General features: G+C 38.8%; 1 protein-coding gene across 2 annotated transcripts in view; it reads left to right on the forward strand.

Annotated features, from left to right (window-relative positions):
• Window positions 1-256: 256 nt before the first annotated feature.
• Window positions 257-17,618, forward strand: part of foxn1 (forkhead box N1) — a 33,888-nt gene continuing 16,526 nt past the window's right edge. The window contains exons 1-2 of one of the 2 annotated variants that reach the window (XM_057838972.1): window positions 257-304; window positions 12,952-13,093. In XM_057838972.1, coding sequence (XP_057694955.1) covers window positions 285-304; window positions 12,952-13,093 — 162 coding nt within the window. In that variant the 5' untranslated portion in view covers window positions 257-284. Of the gene's footprint in view, window positions 305-9,591; window positions 9,702-12,951; window positions 13,094-17,618 lie in introns of those variants that run through there. The other variant, XM_057838974.1, reaches the window with a different exon arrangement.

Genomic DNA, 17,618 nt, shown 5'->3' on the forward strand with positions numbered 1-17,618 from the left:
AGCTCCAATTACCTTTGACCTCTTGTACGAGGAGCAGAGGGGTCTCGGACTGGGACAGAAGGCAAATCCCTTCAAAGAGGTCAAAACAGGAGAAGAGCTAACTGATTGAAAGGGAATTCGGGTACGGAAAACTGATTGGAATCATTTCATTGAGCTCTTTGGCAACGAGCCACCTGCCTACCAAATGCAGAAGGGATGTTTAAAATGGAGATTTTATCTAACTTTGCGCTCATTTTTCTTTGGGTGAACACCGACTGGTATCGTTAGACATCAGCCCAGATGCCATGGATGTGAACTGCGACAGGTAAGACAACTTGACAATTGAGTTCACTTGACTCATTTTCTCCATTTAGTCATTTTGCCCTGGATTCATTGTGAGTCTAACATTTATAAAGACAACTGTGTGTTTTTATCGTTACGAACACACAGTAGATCCCTTGGGGACAGGAACGTAATGCTTAATTAATTTAAATGCTCCCTTGGCCAAAACGGCAAGTATTCATGCAGCCTTGAGGTCTGTAAGTAGTTTCGAAATACCATCATAAATGTTGAAATGATGACATAAAATATGCGATTTAATTTGCTAGATTCGTCTGTCCTCTGGGTTACAAGTCAGGAAATTTCATGCAAATAAAGAACTGAATGGATAGCAAACATGCTCATTCATGCCCTTGAATCAAGGGGACACCCACCGGCCACAACACCTGCATGATTGAATAACATCCAATACAAGAGAACATAAGGCTTGTTCTGACAGAGAGCACTTCATTTACAATATATTTTATATTATCATCAGAGTGGTATTTAATGGTGCCACTGTAAATCATTCTGAGAGCTTCTAATTATTTGATGATTTCATGTGGTTGAGTGATAAAAAATTGTATTAAAAGCACCCTAGTATAACGTAGTGCAGTTGTACACCATTGCTAAATGTCTCTGACGGTAATTAAACATATCTCTATAGTTGCTTACAAAAGCATACTCTTGAAGATTCCATCGTAACTCATTGGCTGCCATTGACGGCGATAGAAAGTCAATCTACTTTGACTGCCAGGTTAACAAGGCTTTAAGTGGTAGACCAAAACAAAGTCAAGCATAATTGTGATATCTCTGCAGGATAAAAATCAAAACTATTTAAAACATTCTGTAACTTAACATGATTATGACCACAATATGACTAAAAAATGTGTTGTTTAAAATAAGTCAAGCTACCGAGTCATTACCTTGCCGGCCCACCTTTGGCTGCATTTTCACCTTTCCAATTTTCCTTTGTGCAATCTTTTGAAATATACAATATATCCATCTAAGAGACACCAATAATCATGTATAGTACTGTGTACAGGACATACAGTATCAAAGGAAACAGTAAGATTTAACGTAACCTTCCCACAAAGCGCCCTTTCTCAAGAACCTGTGACAAAAGCGCCCCGGGCAGAAGTTTCCTTTGTAACGTGAGTTTATTCAACCTGTAATAAATCCCCAGTCATGGCCTCGCCCTCACGTTGAGGGAACACAGTGGAACACACATTCCAACAAAATCTTAATTCACTCAAAATTAAGAGAGTACATTTTTCTTTGTCAGATTATTTCATGGAATTCTATCACAATCAGTGTTCAAAATATTACTTAGACTGCCTGTTGTTTATTTATTTACGCTTGTTTTTATTTTATTTTATTTATTTATTTATTTATTTAAAAAAAAAAAAAATTATAGCAAATTTGCTCACTTAAAATATATATATATTTTTTCCCAACTATTCATTTTGTATCAGTTCTCTTGGCTGTATTGTACATGGGATGTTAGACAGATTACATTTTTGGGGGGGCGGGGGGAGGATATGTTGGCAATAAGATAAATGTATAATAATAATACAAAAAAACAAAAAACAAAACACACACACATAAAATCCCCACTGACACACACAACGTGGAAAAAAAAAATCGTAAAACACTCATTATCAAATGAACAGCAAATTACTTTAAAAAGATATATATGATATACTTATATGCTCTATAACTTTTCTTTTACATCATTGATTTGTTTTTGCATCATGGTTGTACATAAACTACACTGGTATGAAAAAGTATCTGAACCTTTTGGAATTTCTCACATTTCTGCATAAAATCACCATTAAATGTAATCTCATCTTTGTGAAAGTCACACAGATGAAAAAACAGTGTCTGCTTTAACGAAAACCACCCAAACATATATAAGTTTTCATATTGTAATGAGGATAGAATGCAAACAATGACAGAAGGGATAAAACTAAGTAAGTGAACCCTCTGCATAAAGAGACTTAAAGAGCCATTGAAATCAATTTTTACCAAACAATTTAAGTCAGGTGTGTGCCCAATCACTGATGAGTGGTTTAAAGCTGCCCTGCCCACTATAAAACACACACCTAGAATTATCTTGATGAGAAGCATTGTCTGATGTGCATCATGGCTCGGTCAAAAGAGCTCTCTGAAGACCTGCGATCAAGTATTGTTGATTTGTATAAAGCTGGTTAAAAATACAAAACCATGTCTGAGAATCTGGATTTTCATCAATGGACAGTCAGAGAAGTTGTCTACAAATGGAGAGAATATGGCACTGCCTCTTTTCTCCCAAGGAATGGTCGTCCACCAAAGATGACGCCAAGAGTTCAGCGCAGAATATTCAGAGAGGTAAAAAAGAACCCTTTAGTGTCTGCTAAAGACGTACAGAAATCACTGGCAAAGTCCAATATCTCTGTGCACACATCAGCTATATGTACTATGGCCAAGAACGGTGTTCATGGGGGGGCCTCCACGGAGGAAGCCACTGCTCGTTTGTTGCTCGTTTAATGTTTGCAAAAAGGTACTTGGACACTCCATGGGAGTTTTGGGCAACATATTTTGTGGACTGGTGAAACCAAAGTTGAATTGTTTGGGAGTAACACACAACGTCATGTGTGGAGAAAAAAAATGGAACAGCTCACTAACATCAACAACTCATCTCCACTGTGAAGCATGGTGGAGGGAGCATTATGATTAAAGGCTTTTTAATGGGATGCAATCATTAATGGGAGAATTAATTCAAAAGTTTATCAGGATGTGTTGCAGGAAAACATTGAGGCCGTCTGTCAGATAGTTGAAGCTAAAAAGAGGATGGATGCTGCAACAACTCAATGATCCAAAATAACAAATCAACTTGAGAATGGTTTCAGAAGAACAAAATACAAGTTCTGCAGTGGCCAAGTCAAAGTCCAGATTTGAACCCCATTGTGCTGTGGCATGACCTCAAGACAGTAATTCCTGCCAGACATCCCAGGAATCTGACTGAACTACAGCAGTTTTGTAGAGAAGAATGGGCCAAGATTAGTCCTGATCGATGTGCCAGACTGATTTGCAGCTACAGGAAGCATCTGGTTGAACTTATTGCTGCCAAAGGGGGGGGGGGGCATGAACATTAAATGTGATGGTTGACTTACTTATATTTCCCCCTTCTGTCATTGTTTGCATACTATCCTCATTAAAATATGAAAATCTATAAATATTTGGGTGGTTTTAGTTAAAGCAGACTCTGTTTTTTCATCTGTGTGATTTTCACAAAGATCAGCTAACATTTGATGGTGACTTTTATGGAGAAATATGAGAAATTCCAAAAAGTTCAGATACCTTTTCAAACCACTGTACAGCTGCTATACTAGAACATTTCCAGGTAATGTGACCCAGATATTACCCAGTTTGTGGCTTTCAGATAGGGAAATACAGTATACCTTTACATCCTTTGCTGCCTTCAGACATACAGTAACAGATAATGTACTGAACCTGTGACTACGTTGCGTGCTGCTAAAGTTCTAGCTAATGGCGTAACATCTGAAATGCCAAAATGCGTTTACACTTAGCGCGTGTCGGGTAAATGCCTGTATATTACTGGGTTTTCTTCATATATCTGAAAGGTTTATGTGTAACAGTTTCATGATGTTGACATCAGGGTGCTCCATTTCTTCTTCACCCCATTCCCCAGCTGTAGTTTGAACACATCCTGTCACTGTGGAAGTCAGGTGTGCAGACTACAGAGTCAACAGGGCAGTTTAATTTCACCTGCCGGTACACTATTTTAAGCTCTCAGGGACTCATGTTTTCCTAAACTTCTACAGACATAACACTTACTTAAGATACTCTGCAGTAGCTCAGTAGTTAGCACGTTTGACTGCCAAAATGATGACATGGATTAAAATCCGGACTGAAAAGGGGATCAATGAGTAAGTGTCATCTTATATACTGTACTGTGTAGTATCATATTGGCCCGAATATAAGACGGTGTTTTTTGCATTGAAATAGGATTGAAAAAGAGGGGGTCGTTTTATATTCGCGGTCTAGACATTATACCCATTCACGATGCTAGATGACACCAGATATCATTGAAGCGATGTTCTGTCAGGACAGATCCCAACTACTAGCCAGTTTGCATGATTTTATTGCAATGTTTTTCCTTATTCAAATTTGTTTCAAGACTACAGTTACAGTTAGACTTCACTTTGATGGTTAATGCAGTTATTGCAATTTTGTTGTTTTATCACAATAGATTGGTTTATTTACATTTCATAAACCAGACGCCATTCATTTACGAATGTGATTGCAATTTGGTGTACATATTTAAAGGGGAACTGAAGAGCTTTTCAGATTTCGCTCTTAAGTGTTTTACTCAGTTGAATTGTATTAAATGCGTCATTCGCTCTCTCAAAAAGTCACATAAAAAAAAAAATAATAATAATTGACCGCGTAGTTTTTGAGTTATGGCCATAGCAACACCATAGCAACGAGGGACGCGCCGTCCTGCCGACCCGTACCTCGTGACGTAACTTCCAGGAAGCCTCGCCACCACTCTGAACACGGAAATATAGCACCACGCTATCCTCGCCATATATTGCAAACATTTTCTGGGTTTTACTCGCGGGATTCGTCATGCCATCTCTATGTGTAGCGATATGAATTACTCACAGGAAGACTGGAGACTCTAGGAGTGGTCCAAAAAAAAAACTTCTGCAAAGGTTTGGACCGTTTTTGTTAGCATGCATACAGGTCCCCAATCGGCTCATTGTTTTCATCATTTCAGCCACGACAGCTTTGAAAACCTACAACAATGCAACCTTGGTTTTCCAAAGACGTAAGTAGAACATTAATGGCTTTTTTTTTTTATAAACGAGGGGGACTCCTACTGCCAGTTTGTTGAAGTGCGACATTTTTTTTGCTGTTGGCCTGTCATAAGTAGATAGGTTGGCTGACATGTCGTCTACTCATGTGATTTTATTACTATATCAATAGGAGTTATGTAAATTCAAATGTCCCCAGCACCAAATAGGTCCTTGGCTCGTTGTTTTTATATTTCAACATCAAGGTCTGCCTATTTGAAGAGGGAACAATAGCATCAAATAGATGCTGCTATGACTGGGGCATTATTATTTGATCACCAAGAAATTATTATTAAATTAAAATTGGGATTCATCCAATATTTTCATGCTGCTGTGATTTTTTTTTCCCTCCAGGAAGCCAAACATAAAAAATTAAGTGGCGGAAACCCTCAACACGATGAAAAAAGCGTTGCAAGTCAGTTGCCACCCAGTTTCCCAAAATCAAGAGAGAGTGGGTCGAGTCATATGATGACCGAAGTGATGCGGTGTCCAGCGATGACGACTGAAGAGATCCTATGAGGCCTGCCAGATGCTGAATTTCTTCCGTCTGCGACATCAGATGACGATGATTTAGGAGAAATAAATGTAGCAAATTTTGATATGAAATCATAAACTAGTCATATATACAGTACACATTTTTTAAAAGAAAAATCAAGTTACCTTCATATTTTAATGATAATACATTATCTTTGTATAGAGAACACTTCATGCTACAGAAAAGAGTAAATACATATTTCCCACTGCCATTATCATTTTTCAATGTTGCGCTAGTCCGTTGCTATCCTAACTTTGTGTTGCTTACTAAAATTATGCTCTTTGATGTGTGCCGTTGTGTGCTTGGTATAACATGTTGTGTCACAATCTGACAACGAAAGCTAATGCTGATTCAACATAAACCTGGTATCATTTATTATTGCGGCCTATTGAATATTTTTTCAGAATGTAATATAATTACAATATATTATATACCAATAGAATACATTAAACAGTCAACAAAATGTGTCAATGTTGTTAACAATTTATGGTTTTATTTTTTTAATGAAATTCATGCCCCTGTCAGTGCTTCAGCCTCCGCAAGTTTGGCTCTCACGTCTGGGATCTCCTGATGACACAGGCATACTCTTGGAAGGGTAATTACTTGACGGTTTACAGCAACACCTGGAAAATAAAATGGTTTTGTCATTTATTTTGAAATATCAATAACATATCATTCATTTAGCCACATTTGGGCTAGCTTTATCATATTTAGATCGGTAGGAGCTGTCCCATTACCTAAAATCCAGTTTTAGCTATGTGTAGAGCATTCATTTAGCCACATTTGGGCTAGCTTTATCATATTTAGATCGGTAGGAGCTGTCCCATTACCTAATATCCAGTTTTAGCTATGTGTAGAGCATTCATTTAGCCACATTTGGGCTAGCTTTATCATATTTAGATCGGTAGGAGCTGTCCCATTACCTAATATCCAGTTTTAGCTATGTGTAGAGCATGGAAAATTATACAACCATGTAATCGCATTCTAATAAAAAAATCACGATGCTGGATTTACCACTCACTCTCCCGTTCGTGAAGTGTCGAGCTGTCAATTGGCGTCATGACGCCATCTGCTGTGTCAAGTAAATCGCCGTCATCTGACGCCTCAGGTTCAAACATGTAGGGATTAATTGTAGTTCATCTTTCCTGGGAGCCTTTGCCATCGGTAGTGTCACGAAAGAGCGATCCTGAATGGTTACCTTTGGTGGAAATATCACTGACATCATTGTTGCTGCTATGTTAGCTGGGGGTAGTCTTCTGTTGCCTACGTCACACTTCCGGGTTTGCGAAGGGACCATTAACGGAGTGCAAAAAAACTAAAAAAACGCAAATTATCCTTACAATTACGTGTTGATAATGTCATGGTTGTTTTGACGAACTTGTCCCAAGTTTATATTCATAAAATTACACCAAAATCCGGAAAGGTCTTCAGTTCCCCTTTAAATGTTCAGATATTAAGATTTGAATGAGGCAAAATAACATGCTTTTTCTCTCAAATATATTGTTATAATCATTTTTTTTTCAGATGCACTGTAATTATTTTCTGTATAAAAATTAATTTGGTGTTCAAAAAGTCTTTTTTCAAATTTCAGTCTTGAAAAAGAGGGGGTCGTCTTATAATCAGGGCCGTCTTATATTCGGGCCAATACGGTTGTATTTTTGTGACAAGACAGTGTAGATGGATGAATAGACTCATCGTCGAAGAAAAGACGATAATCTCCGTATGCATATTTGGCGCCGTGTCGCATTCTTCAATTAATTATACAGCAGTTTCACCTGTTGCGAGCCTCCCTTTCGACCTATCATCCAAAGGTGAGTAATTTTAGTTTTATGATAAGGTTTTTATTTATTTTGCATGTCTTGTGTTCAACCTTCTATTGTACTAATGTGTGTCAGGCAAAAGGGGCCTCTTGAAAGGTACAGTGCCTTGCAAAAGTATTCGGCCCCCTTGAACCTTGCAACCTTTCGCCACATTTCAGGCTTCAAACATAAAGATATAAAATTTTAATTTTTTGTCAAGAATCAACAACAAGTGGGACACAATCGTGAAGTGGAACAAAATTTATTGGATAATTTAAACTTTTTTAACAAATAAAAAACTGAAAAGTGGGGCGTGCAATATTATTCGGCCCCCTTGCGTTAATACTTTGTAGCGCCACCTTTTGCTCCAATTACAGCTGCAAGTCGCTTGGGGTATGTTTCTATCAGTTTTGCACATCGAGAGACTGACATTCTTGCCCATTCTTCCTTGCAAAACAGCTCGAGCTCAGTGAGGTTGGATGGAGAGTGTTTGTGAACAGCAGTCTTCAGCTCTTACCACAGATTCTCGATTGGATTCAGGTCTGGACTTTGACTTGGCCATTCTAACACCTGGATACGTTTATTTTTTAACCATTCCATTGTAGATTTGGCTTTATGTTTTGGATCATTGTCCTGTTGGAAGATAAATCTCCGTCCCAGTCTCAGGTCTTGTGCAGATACCAACAGGTTTTCTTCCAGAATGTTCCTGTATTTGGCTGCATCCATCTTCCCGTCAATTTTAACCATCTTCCCTGTCCCTGCTGAAGAAAAGCAGGCCCAAACCATGATGCTGCCACCACCATGTTTGACAGTGGGGATGGTGTGTTCAGGGTGATGAGCTGTGTTGCTTTTACGCCAAACATATCGTTTTGCATTGTGGCCAAAAAGTTCAATTTTGGTTTCATCTGACCAGAGCACCTTCTTCCGCATGTTTGGCGTGTCTCCCAGGTGGCTTGTGGCAAACTTTAAACGAGACTTTTTATGGATATCTTTGAGAAATGGCTTTCTTCTTGCCACTTCCATAAAGGCCAGATTTGTGCAGTGTACGACTGATTGTTGTCCTATGGACAGACTCTCCCACTTCAGCTGTAGATCTCTGCAGTTCATCCAGAGTGATCATGGGCCTCTTGGCTGCATCTCTGATCAGTTTTCTCCTTGTTTGAGAAGAAAGTTTGGAAGGACGGCCGGGTCTTGGTAGATTTGCAGTGGTCTGATGCTCCTTCCATTTCAATATGATGGCTTGCACAGTGCTCCTTGAGATGTTTAAAGCTTGGGAAGTCTTTTTGTATCCAAATCCGGCTTTAAACTTCTCCACAACAGTATCTCGGACCTGCCTGGTGTGTTCCTTGGTTTTCATAATGCTCTCTGCACTTTAAACAGAACCCTGAGACTATCACAGAGCAGGTGCATTTATACGGAGACTTGATTACACACAGGTAGATTCTATTTATCATCATCGGTCATTTAGGACAACATTGGATCATTCAGAGATCCTCACTGAACTTCTGGAGTGAGTTTGCCGCACTGAAAGTAAAGGGGCTGAATAATATTGCACGCCCCACTTTTCAGTTTTTTATTTGTTAAAAAAGTTTAAATTATCCAATAAATGTTGTTCCACTTCACGATTGTGTCCCACTTGTTGTTGATTCTTGACAAAAAAATTAAATTTCATATCTTTATGTTTGAAGCCTGAATGTGGCGAAAGGTTGCAAGATTCAAGGGGGCCGAATACTTTTGCAAGGCACTGTAGGTATGCAGCAGCTGATAATGAATGGAAGGTTTCATTAACAAACTAGCTGGTTTCTCTACTTTTGTTTAGTTACAATTGTTGCGAAAGCCTGTGATGTACGCGATATTGTGTTGAGTGTCCTTTGTCACACAACGAGAGGGAGGAAGAGAAGGCTGCCAGTGAGTGCACTAATACATCAATCAAAACCTGTTGCAGCAGGTTGTCCTCTCACTTTATTTTCGATCTCATTCCAGCCTTTAGTTGGACAAGTGCCATACACACGATCACACACGCACACACTTGACACATGACGATATTACATCCAAAACTGGCCTACCAACAGATCGAATGCGCATTTCAACATTTTGCACACTGATGAGTACATCTAAGAAATAAACCAAAGGAAGTGTTAATGTCTAAGAGGAATTCCTAGGGCATGAAGCCACGAAGACGACATTAATGCTAATTTCAAATTGAAGGTAGGTTTTCATTTAGTTATTGATTTATTTGTCTTATTTGTCCTTCTTCAATTTGCACATTTGGTACTATGCCTATCATTTACACACTTTGACAAATTGGCTGCCAAAAGACGTCTAATCCAGTTTGACTGGGAGGGACGGCAGTGATTATTCACTGTGAACCCTCCCAGTTCAAATGGATTGGGTGTCTGTTGCTGTCAGTCACAGCCAATAGGTTAACCTAAACAATATTTGTGGAGTAAGTTTATATAGGTGACATTTTCATTCAAAAAAAAAAGTAATTATATATTATCACATCTTTCACAATTTAATTTAAAAAAATCACTAGACTCATATTCAAATCAAGTTGAAGTTTGTGAATGTAGTAATTTTATGCCAAATAAAAGCCTGCATCAGCACCCTTCTGATATTAATGGGACTAAAATGAAGCATATTCATATGTGGTATGAAAAGCCCCTGATCATTTTAAAGGTTTTCCTTTGTAAATCATATCATTTGAAATCATATGAATCCGAAATTTCAGTGAAATATATTATATAGCAGACAAACACATTATTATTGATGTTAAGGAAAGTATGCACTATATATAGCCGTCAATGGCAGCTAATGACGTAATCATTGAGATCAAACTAATTAGAAGCAATTACACAGTAACAAGTAAATAACACAGTAAACATTGTCTTGCATACAGTACACACCTTTTGAAAATGTAGTCTTTAACATAAAAAATGTTTTTTGAAAATCTTGAGTATAGCCATGCAAGCATGGTGAGACACAGCTGCTATCTTCCTGTTTCCCCAAAAAATCCTTTTAGCCTTCAGACATTGTTGAGTTTTCTCCAGACACTTGAAAATTGGATCCTAATAAAACAATTTATTGGTTTAGTCTGAACATGTTCAACAAAACTCAATAGTGCTTGTTAACAATGAATTGCATGATAAGAACAATCTTTTATATAATTTTCTTTTACCTTCTGTTGGGAAAGAACTCTTCATTCATTCATTGTATGTTGTTGACCGAATCTGTTTGCAAAATGTCCTATATATGATTTAAAGAAATTTCAGTCGAATCCATCAAACTATTGATTGTTACAATCTCTCAAGGATAGTCTGATACTTAAAAATGTTTTAACCATTAATTGGAAACAACTTGTCAATTTATAAAAGGGATTGTAATACTGTACATCGTGTGTAATAATTATAAAAATTTGCATTATATACCGTATTTCCCGCACTATAAGGCGCACCTAAAAGCCTTAAATTCTCTCAGTGTGTGCCTTTTAATCCGATGCACCTTGTATATGGATCAATATTAGTTAACCATGGCATGACATTCCCCTTAGTGCAGCTCGATCTAGTGCAGGGGTCGACAACCCAAAATGTTGAAAGAGCCATTTTGGACCACAAAAAAAAAAAAAAAAAAATATCTGGAGCCGCAAAAAATGAAAAGCCTAATATAAGCCTTATAATACCCCTTTTCGGTTTTCTATCCCTGTAAATTCCCATGTAAGGTGACGCCGCATTTTCCCGTGTCATGGCTTTCAGACATGGAGAGATGTCCCGGGAAATACCCGGGGTGGACACTTTCAGACTTATCCCGTGTTGGCGACTCGACGCTATCTGTGCAGGGAGGGTGTCTGGTGGGATCACAACAAAAAACAAACCACACATTTCAAAGGTGGACTGTGGACTGTCTCTTCCTCAGCTGTATGATCCAGTAGCAATTTAATTTCATTTCATTGTTTCCAGTTAAATATTGCTATTTCCAGTTTGCCATGTTGATAATTGCGATGTTTGTTTACCGCTTATCGTCTTACTGCGAAGAAAGAGGAAATGACAGTCGACCAGCCATGGTATTTAAGTCGTCAGCCTTTTCACTGTGACCTGTTAATTAAACGCCTGCTTTCACACATGCCACGTTCCGGGTAAGTCCCGGACATTATGCTAGGACGCGATCCGGTAAATGTCCGTGTCATCTCAATGTCAGTCAATATAAGGACTACCTGTTTAAATTCTGGGAATTAACCGGAGTTCAGATATGTGTGAAAGGGGCTAATGAAGGCAACACATGCTGTATTTATCTACATGAGCTATATTAGCCTGCTATCAAAATAACTACAACTACATAATGAGCCTTCATGAATGAATGTTTATTTTCTCTGCAATGCATCGTAGTATAGAGAATGACGCACAACGTGACTACTCTGTTGTACGATGCCACTTCAAGTTTAACTACATAATAATATTCATGAATTAGAAGAATGTTTGTGTCATGTTTATCTCCTCCAGAAACCATATTAAAACTAAATATATATTTCCCTATCCTTTTTTATTTTTCAAACATTATTGAAAACGCTCCAGGGAGCCACGAGGGCAGTGCTCAAGAGCTGCATGCGTCTCCAAAGCCACGGGTTGCTGACCCTTGATCTAGTGGATGCGTCACGCAAAACCAACCACTACTACTGCCTCTTATAATGCGATGCGCCCTATGTATGAAAACAGTTTTAAAATAGGCCATTCGTTTGAAGGTGCGTCTTTTACTCCGATGTGCCTTATAGTGCGGAAAATACGATAATATTTCAGTTTTCATTCCAGGCTGTTCACATTGTCATTTGAACTTTGATGCTCTAGTACATCCACGATGTGTTCAGGCGGTTGACAGCGTGTCTGTTGCTTGGAAGAAATCTCTTTACTACCACCTTTCCCCTTTTACTTTTTGAATGACTACAGAAAGCACCTGGATTGATGGCCCACTCTGTTTTCACTTGTACGCCTCAGTGCTGTTCGGCATCACATAACCAAAAAGACTTGGTGTAATGGCACTTTTAATGGGGATGCTTCATGTAAAACAGATGAAGTTACTTTGACAGGCCACGTGTCTCCAGTCTCTCCTTGGATCAGATAACACATCTGGATAGAGTGAACAACTTTTACCTCTTATTATCTGTTCATGTCAAACTAAATTTGTGAACACCAACTAAGGTTAACAGAGATATACTTAAAAAGAAGAAAGTTAAATACCTTGAAATTCAAGCATTCAAAGATTTAACACCCATAACAGCTAAAAGGAAATATTTTGTAAAATTTACTTAATAGTTGGCTCTTAAAAGTTTATAGGTGAGTCGTTTGGAATTGTGATTTTACAAAACCTATTAAGACTCTTGGAAATGGTTTAAAATTTGAAAAAGCAACAAGCAAACCAAAGAAGAAAAAAAAAAAACACAAGTTGTCTTTCTTTTATTCTTCTCCAGAAGCAAGTATTGGTACAGAATGTCAGACGCTCCAACCTTTTCAACCAGCAAAGAAGAGTTAAAGCCCTCAAACATCAAGGCTGAGGCCTACACATCACACAAGGCACTTGTGACCTCCTGCTGCCAGGTGGAAAAGACACAGGTAATGAGGATACGAATGGAGGATGAGGCACATTTCAAACAGATAACACTTACGAAAAATGTAGGAAAAGAAAGAAAAAAAAAAATATATATATATATATATATATATATATATATATATATATATATATATATATATTAGGGCTGTCAAACGATTAAAAATTTTAATCGAATTAATTACAGCTTAAAAATTAATTAATCGTAATTAATCGCAATTCAAACCATCTATAAAATATGCCATATTTTTCTGTAAATTATATATATATTCTGTAAAATAAATTGTTGGAATGGAAAGATAAGACACAAGATGGATATATACATTCAACATACGGTACATAAGGACTGTAGTGGGGATTACTGTCTCTCTCTACTCTACTGTCATTTAAATCTGTCTATGCTGTCCTCACTCCGAAGCGTCTACTTTTTCCAAAGCTAGACAGCTAGTGAACGACGCCTTAATAATCAGACTTCTTCCTTTTTCATTTGATTTATTAATAAAATGGCCCCAAACCATTGTCCTCTTTAGACCGCCGTAAAACTACAGAAAAAAGGACACAAGCGTTGCATTAGCAACAACGTTAGCTTAGCACGCTATACAGGTTCACTAAACATAAACAAAAAGCGTCTCATACAAAAAAATATAACATTTCGCTTACTAACATAATATGTACATTCTTTACAACAACCATACTTACGGACAAATGTTGTCCAAGGATCATATAAGCACAACATTACAACGTAGGCGTCAGCCCGAGACGTCGTGCAGCCATATTGAACTGGCAAGAAAACAATAAACCATGTCGCAAAGCGACCACAAGAGTTCGCTGTTAGACAGCACAAAAAGCCTTGCTGTAAAACTTACCAAAAGGCAGAATACTGTCTGAGCGGGACATGTGCGTTAAGTGCGTCAAATATTTTAACATGATTAATTTAAAAAATTAATTACCGCGCGTTAAAGCGATAATTTTGACAGCCCTAATATATATAAATATATAGTTGTGGTCATAAGTTTACATACACTTGTGAAGAACATAATGTCATGGCTCTCTTGAGTTTCCAGTTATTTCTACAACTGATTTTTCTCCGATAGAGTGATTGGAACAGATACTTCTTTGTCACAAAAAACATTCATGAAGTTTGGTTCTTTTATGACTTTATTATGGGTTAACAGAAAAAGTGATCAAATCTGCTGGGTCAAAAATATACATACATGGATCTGAAAAAGCGAATCATTGACTTGAACAAGTCAGGAAAGTCACTTGGAGCCATTTCAAAGCAGCTGCAGGTCCCAAGAGCAACAGTGCAAACAATTGTTTGTAAGTATAAAGTGCATGGCACTGTTTTGTCACTGCCACGATCAGGAAAAAAACGCAAGCTATCACCTGCTGCTGAGAGAAAATTGGTCAGGAGGGTGAAGATTCAACCGATAATCACCATAAAGATCTGCCAAGAATTAGAAGCTGCTGGAACACAGGTGTCAGTGTCCACAGTCAAGCGTGTTTTGCGTCTCCATGGACTGAGAGGCTGCCGTGCAAGAAGGAAGCCCTTGCTCCAAAAGCGGAACCTTAAGGCTCGACTGAAGTTTGCTGCTGATCACATGGACAAAGATAAGACCTTCTGGAGGAAAGTTCTGTGGTCAGACGAAACAAAAATCGAGCTGTTTGGCCACAATGCCCAGCAATATGTTTGGAGGAGAAAAGGTGAAGCCTTTAACCCTAAGTACACCATGCCTACCGTCAAGCACGGTGGTGGTAGTATTATGCTGTGGGGCTGTTTTGCTGCCAATGGAACTGGTGTTTTACAGAGAGTAAATGGGATAATGAAGAAGGAGGATTACCTTCAAATTCTTCAAGATAACCTAACGTCATCAGCCCGAAGATTGGGTCTTGGGCGCAGTTGGGTGTTCCAACAGGACAATGACCCCAAGTGGTAATGGAATGGCTAAATCAGGCTAGAATTAAGGTTTTCGAATGGCCTTCCCAAAATCCTGACTTAAACCCCATTGAGAACTTGTGGACAATGCTGAAGAAACAAGTCCATGTCAGAAAGCCATCAAATTTAACTGAACTGCACCAATTCTGTCAAGAGGAGTGGTCAAAGATTCAACCAGAAGCTTGCCAGAAGCTTGTGGATGGCTACCAAAAGCGCCTAATTGAAGTGAAAATGGCCAAGGGACATGTTACCAAATATTAGAGCTGCTGTATGTATATTTTTGACCCAACAGAGTTGATCACTTTTTTCTGTTCACCAATAATAAAGTCATAAAAGAACCAAACTTCATGAATGTTTTTTGTGACAAAGAAGTATCTGTTCCAATCACTCTATCAGAGAAAAATCAGAGTTGTAGAAATAACTGGAAACTCAAGAGAGCCATGACTCAGAGGAGGAACTGGAGATGTGACTTGGTCCTCATTGAGCTTGAGAGCCGACCCGCCTGATGCGATAAATTTATGACAAGCTTTACTTAGAGCCAATTAACTTTAATCAATTATATTAACAATTAATGCTTGATTAACATCAACTGGCACAACAAAATTGGCATTACTTTGAAGTGAAATGTAAAGAAATAAACATAAAAGCACCAATTCAAAATAAAGGGCATTATGCGGCTCCCACATTAACTCCAAGCATTTTAAAAGTGGGATGTCCTCCTCATAAGACCTCATTGAACGTGCATGTTTAGCTTTGTAAAATGCGAGCAAAAACACGTTTGTCAGTGCATGTCGCTGTTCATTACCTTTATTCCGCGACTTGTCCATAGGGCGAGTGGGGTCATGTCTGACATCGATAGTTTGCTTAATTGCCACATGCTCTCCGTTTTTTTTCGTGCTTTTCAAAGTTTGAATGGCTGAAATTCTTTGACCCTCCATAAAATGCGCTGCTCTTATCGGCGACATTGGGATTCTCACGGCACATTTTGTACCGCATTTCCGTGCGAGCATCATTTGCTTCTAGCCATGGTACCTCCTGTAGCCACTTTTCAGCAAAAGTCCTTTTTTTCGGTAGCTCCGGTGACGTCTCTGTCGTCTGTCATCTGTCTGTCTTTTGACGGGGGTGGGGGAACACGGAAGTAATTACTTTGTTGGCAATAACGGAGGCCAAACGTTTTATGTAACTCTTCACAAGCTTTTCACACACTGTTGCTGGTATTTTGGCCCTTTCCTCAATGCAGATCTCCTCTAGAGCAGTGATTTTTTGGGGCTGTCGTTGGGCAACACGGACTTTCAACTCCCTCCATAGATTTTCTATGGGGTTGAGATCTGCAGACTGGCTAGGCCACTCCAGGACCTTGAAATGCTTCTTACGGAGCCACTCCTTTGTTGCCCTTGCTGTGTGTTTGGGATCATTGTCATGCTGAAAGACCCAGCCATGTCTCATCTTCAATGCCCTTGCTGATGGAAGGAGATTTTCACTCAAAATCTCTCGATACATGGCCCCATTCATTCTTTCCTTTACACAGATCAGTCGTCCTGGTCCCTATGCAGAAAAACAGCCCATAAGCATGATGTTTCCACCCCCATGCTTCACAGTGGGTATGGTGTTCTTCGGATGCAATTTAGTATTCTTTCTCCTCCAAACACAAGAACCTGTGTTTTTTACCAAAAAGTTCTATTTTGGTTTCCTCTGACCATAACACATTCTCCCAGTCCTCTTCTTGATCATCCAAATGTTCTCTGGCGAACCGCAGACAGGCCTGGACGTATACTTTCTTCAGCAGGGGGACACGTCTGGCAGTGCAGGATTTGAGACCCTGGCGGCGCATTGTGTTACTGATAGTAGCCTTTGTTACTGTGGTCCCAGCTCTCTGTAGGTCATTCACTAGGTCCCCCCGTGTGGTTCTGGGATTTTTGCTCACTGTTCTTGTTATCATTTTGACGCCATGGGGTGAGATCTTGCATGGAGCCCCAGATCGAGAGAGATTATCAGTGGTCTTGTATGTCTTTCATTTTCTAATAATTGCTCCCACAGTTGATTTCTTTACACCAAGAGTTTTACCTATTGCAGATTCAGTCTTCCCAGCCTGGCGCAGGTCTACAATTTTGTCTCTGGTGTCTTTCGACAGCTCTTTGGTCTTGGCCATAGTGGAGTTTGGAGTGTGACTAACTGAGGTTGTGTACAGGTGTCTTTTATACTGATAATGAGTTGAAACAGGTGCCATTAATACAGGCAACGAGTGGAGCCTCGTTAGACCTCGTTAGAAGAAGTTAGACCTCTTTGACAGCCAGAAATCGCGATATTGTATAGCTGTACAAACATGCTTCAAAGATCTTAATGTATCACTCAATTTCCCTTGAAACCCCATCATATCTTCAGCGCTTTAGATCAACTTTTTCTACCAATTGCTTATATAATATCTAAACTGGCTCTTTAGATGAATGGTACCAGTTGGTTCCCATGGAGATGGCGAAACGCGGTGATAGATTTATTTTATTTTTATATACATTTTTCTAGCAATTCTGCGACCATTTCCTGAGCAATCACTTGAAAAAAATCTAAACTTGTTCTTCCTCTGCACTCTTCCACTG

The sequence above is a fragment of the Corythoichthys intestinalis genome, chromosome 6 (assembly GCF_030265065.1).
Source record: "Corythoichthys intestinalis isolate RoL2023-P3 chromosome 6, ASM3026506v1, whole genome shotgun sequence".
NCBI lineage: Eukaryota > Metazoa > Chordata > Actinopteri > Syngnathiformes > Syngnathidae > Corythoichthys > Corythoichthys intestinalis.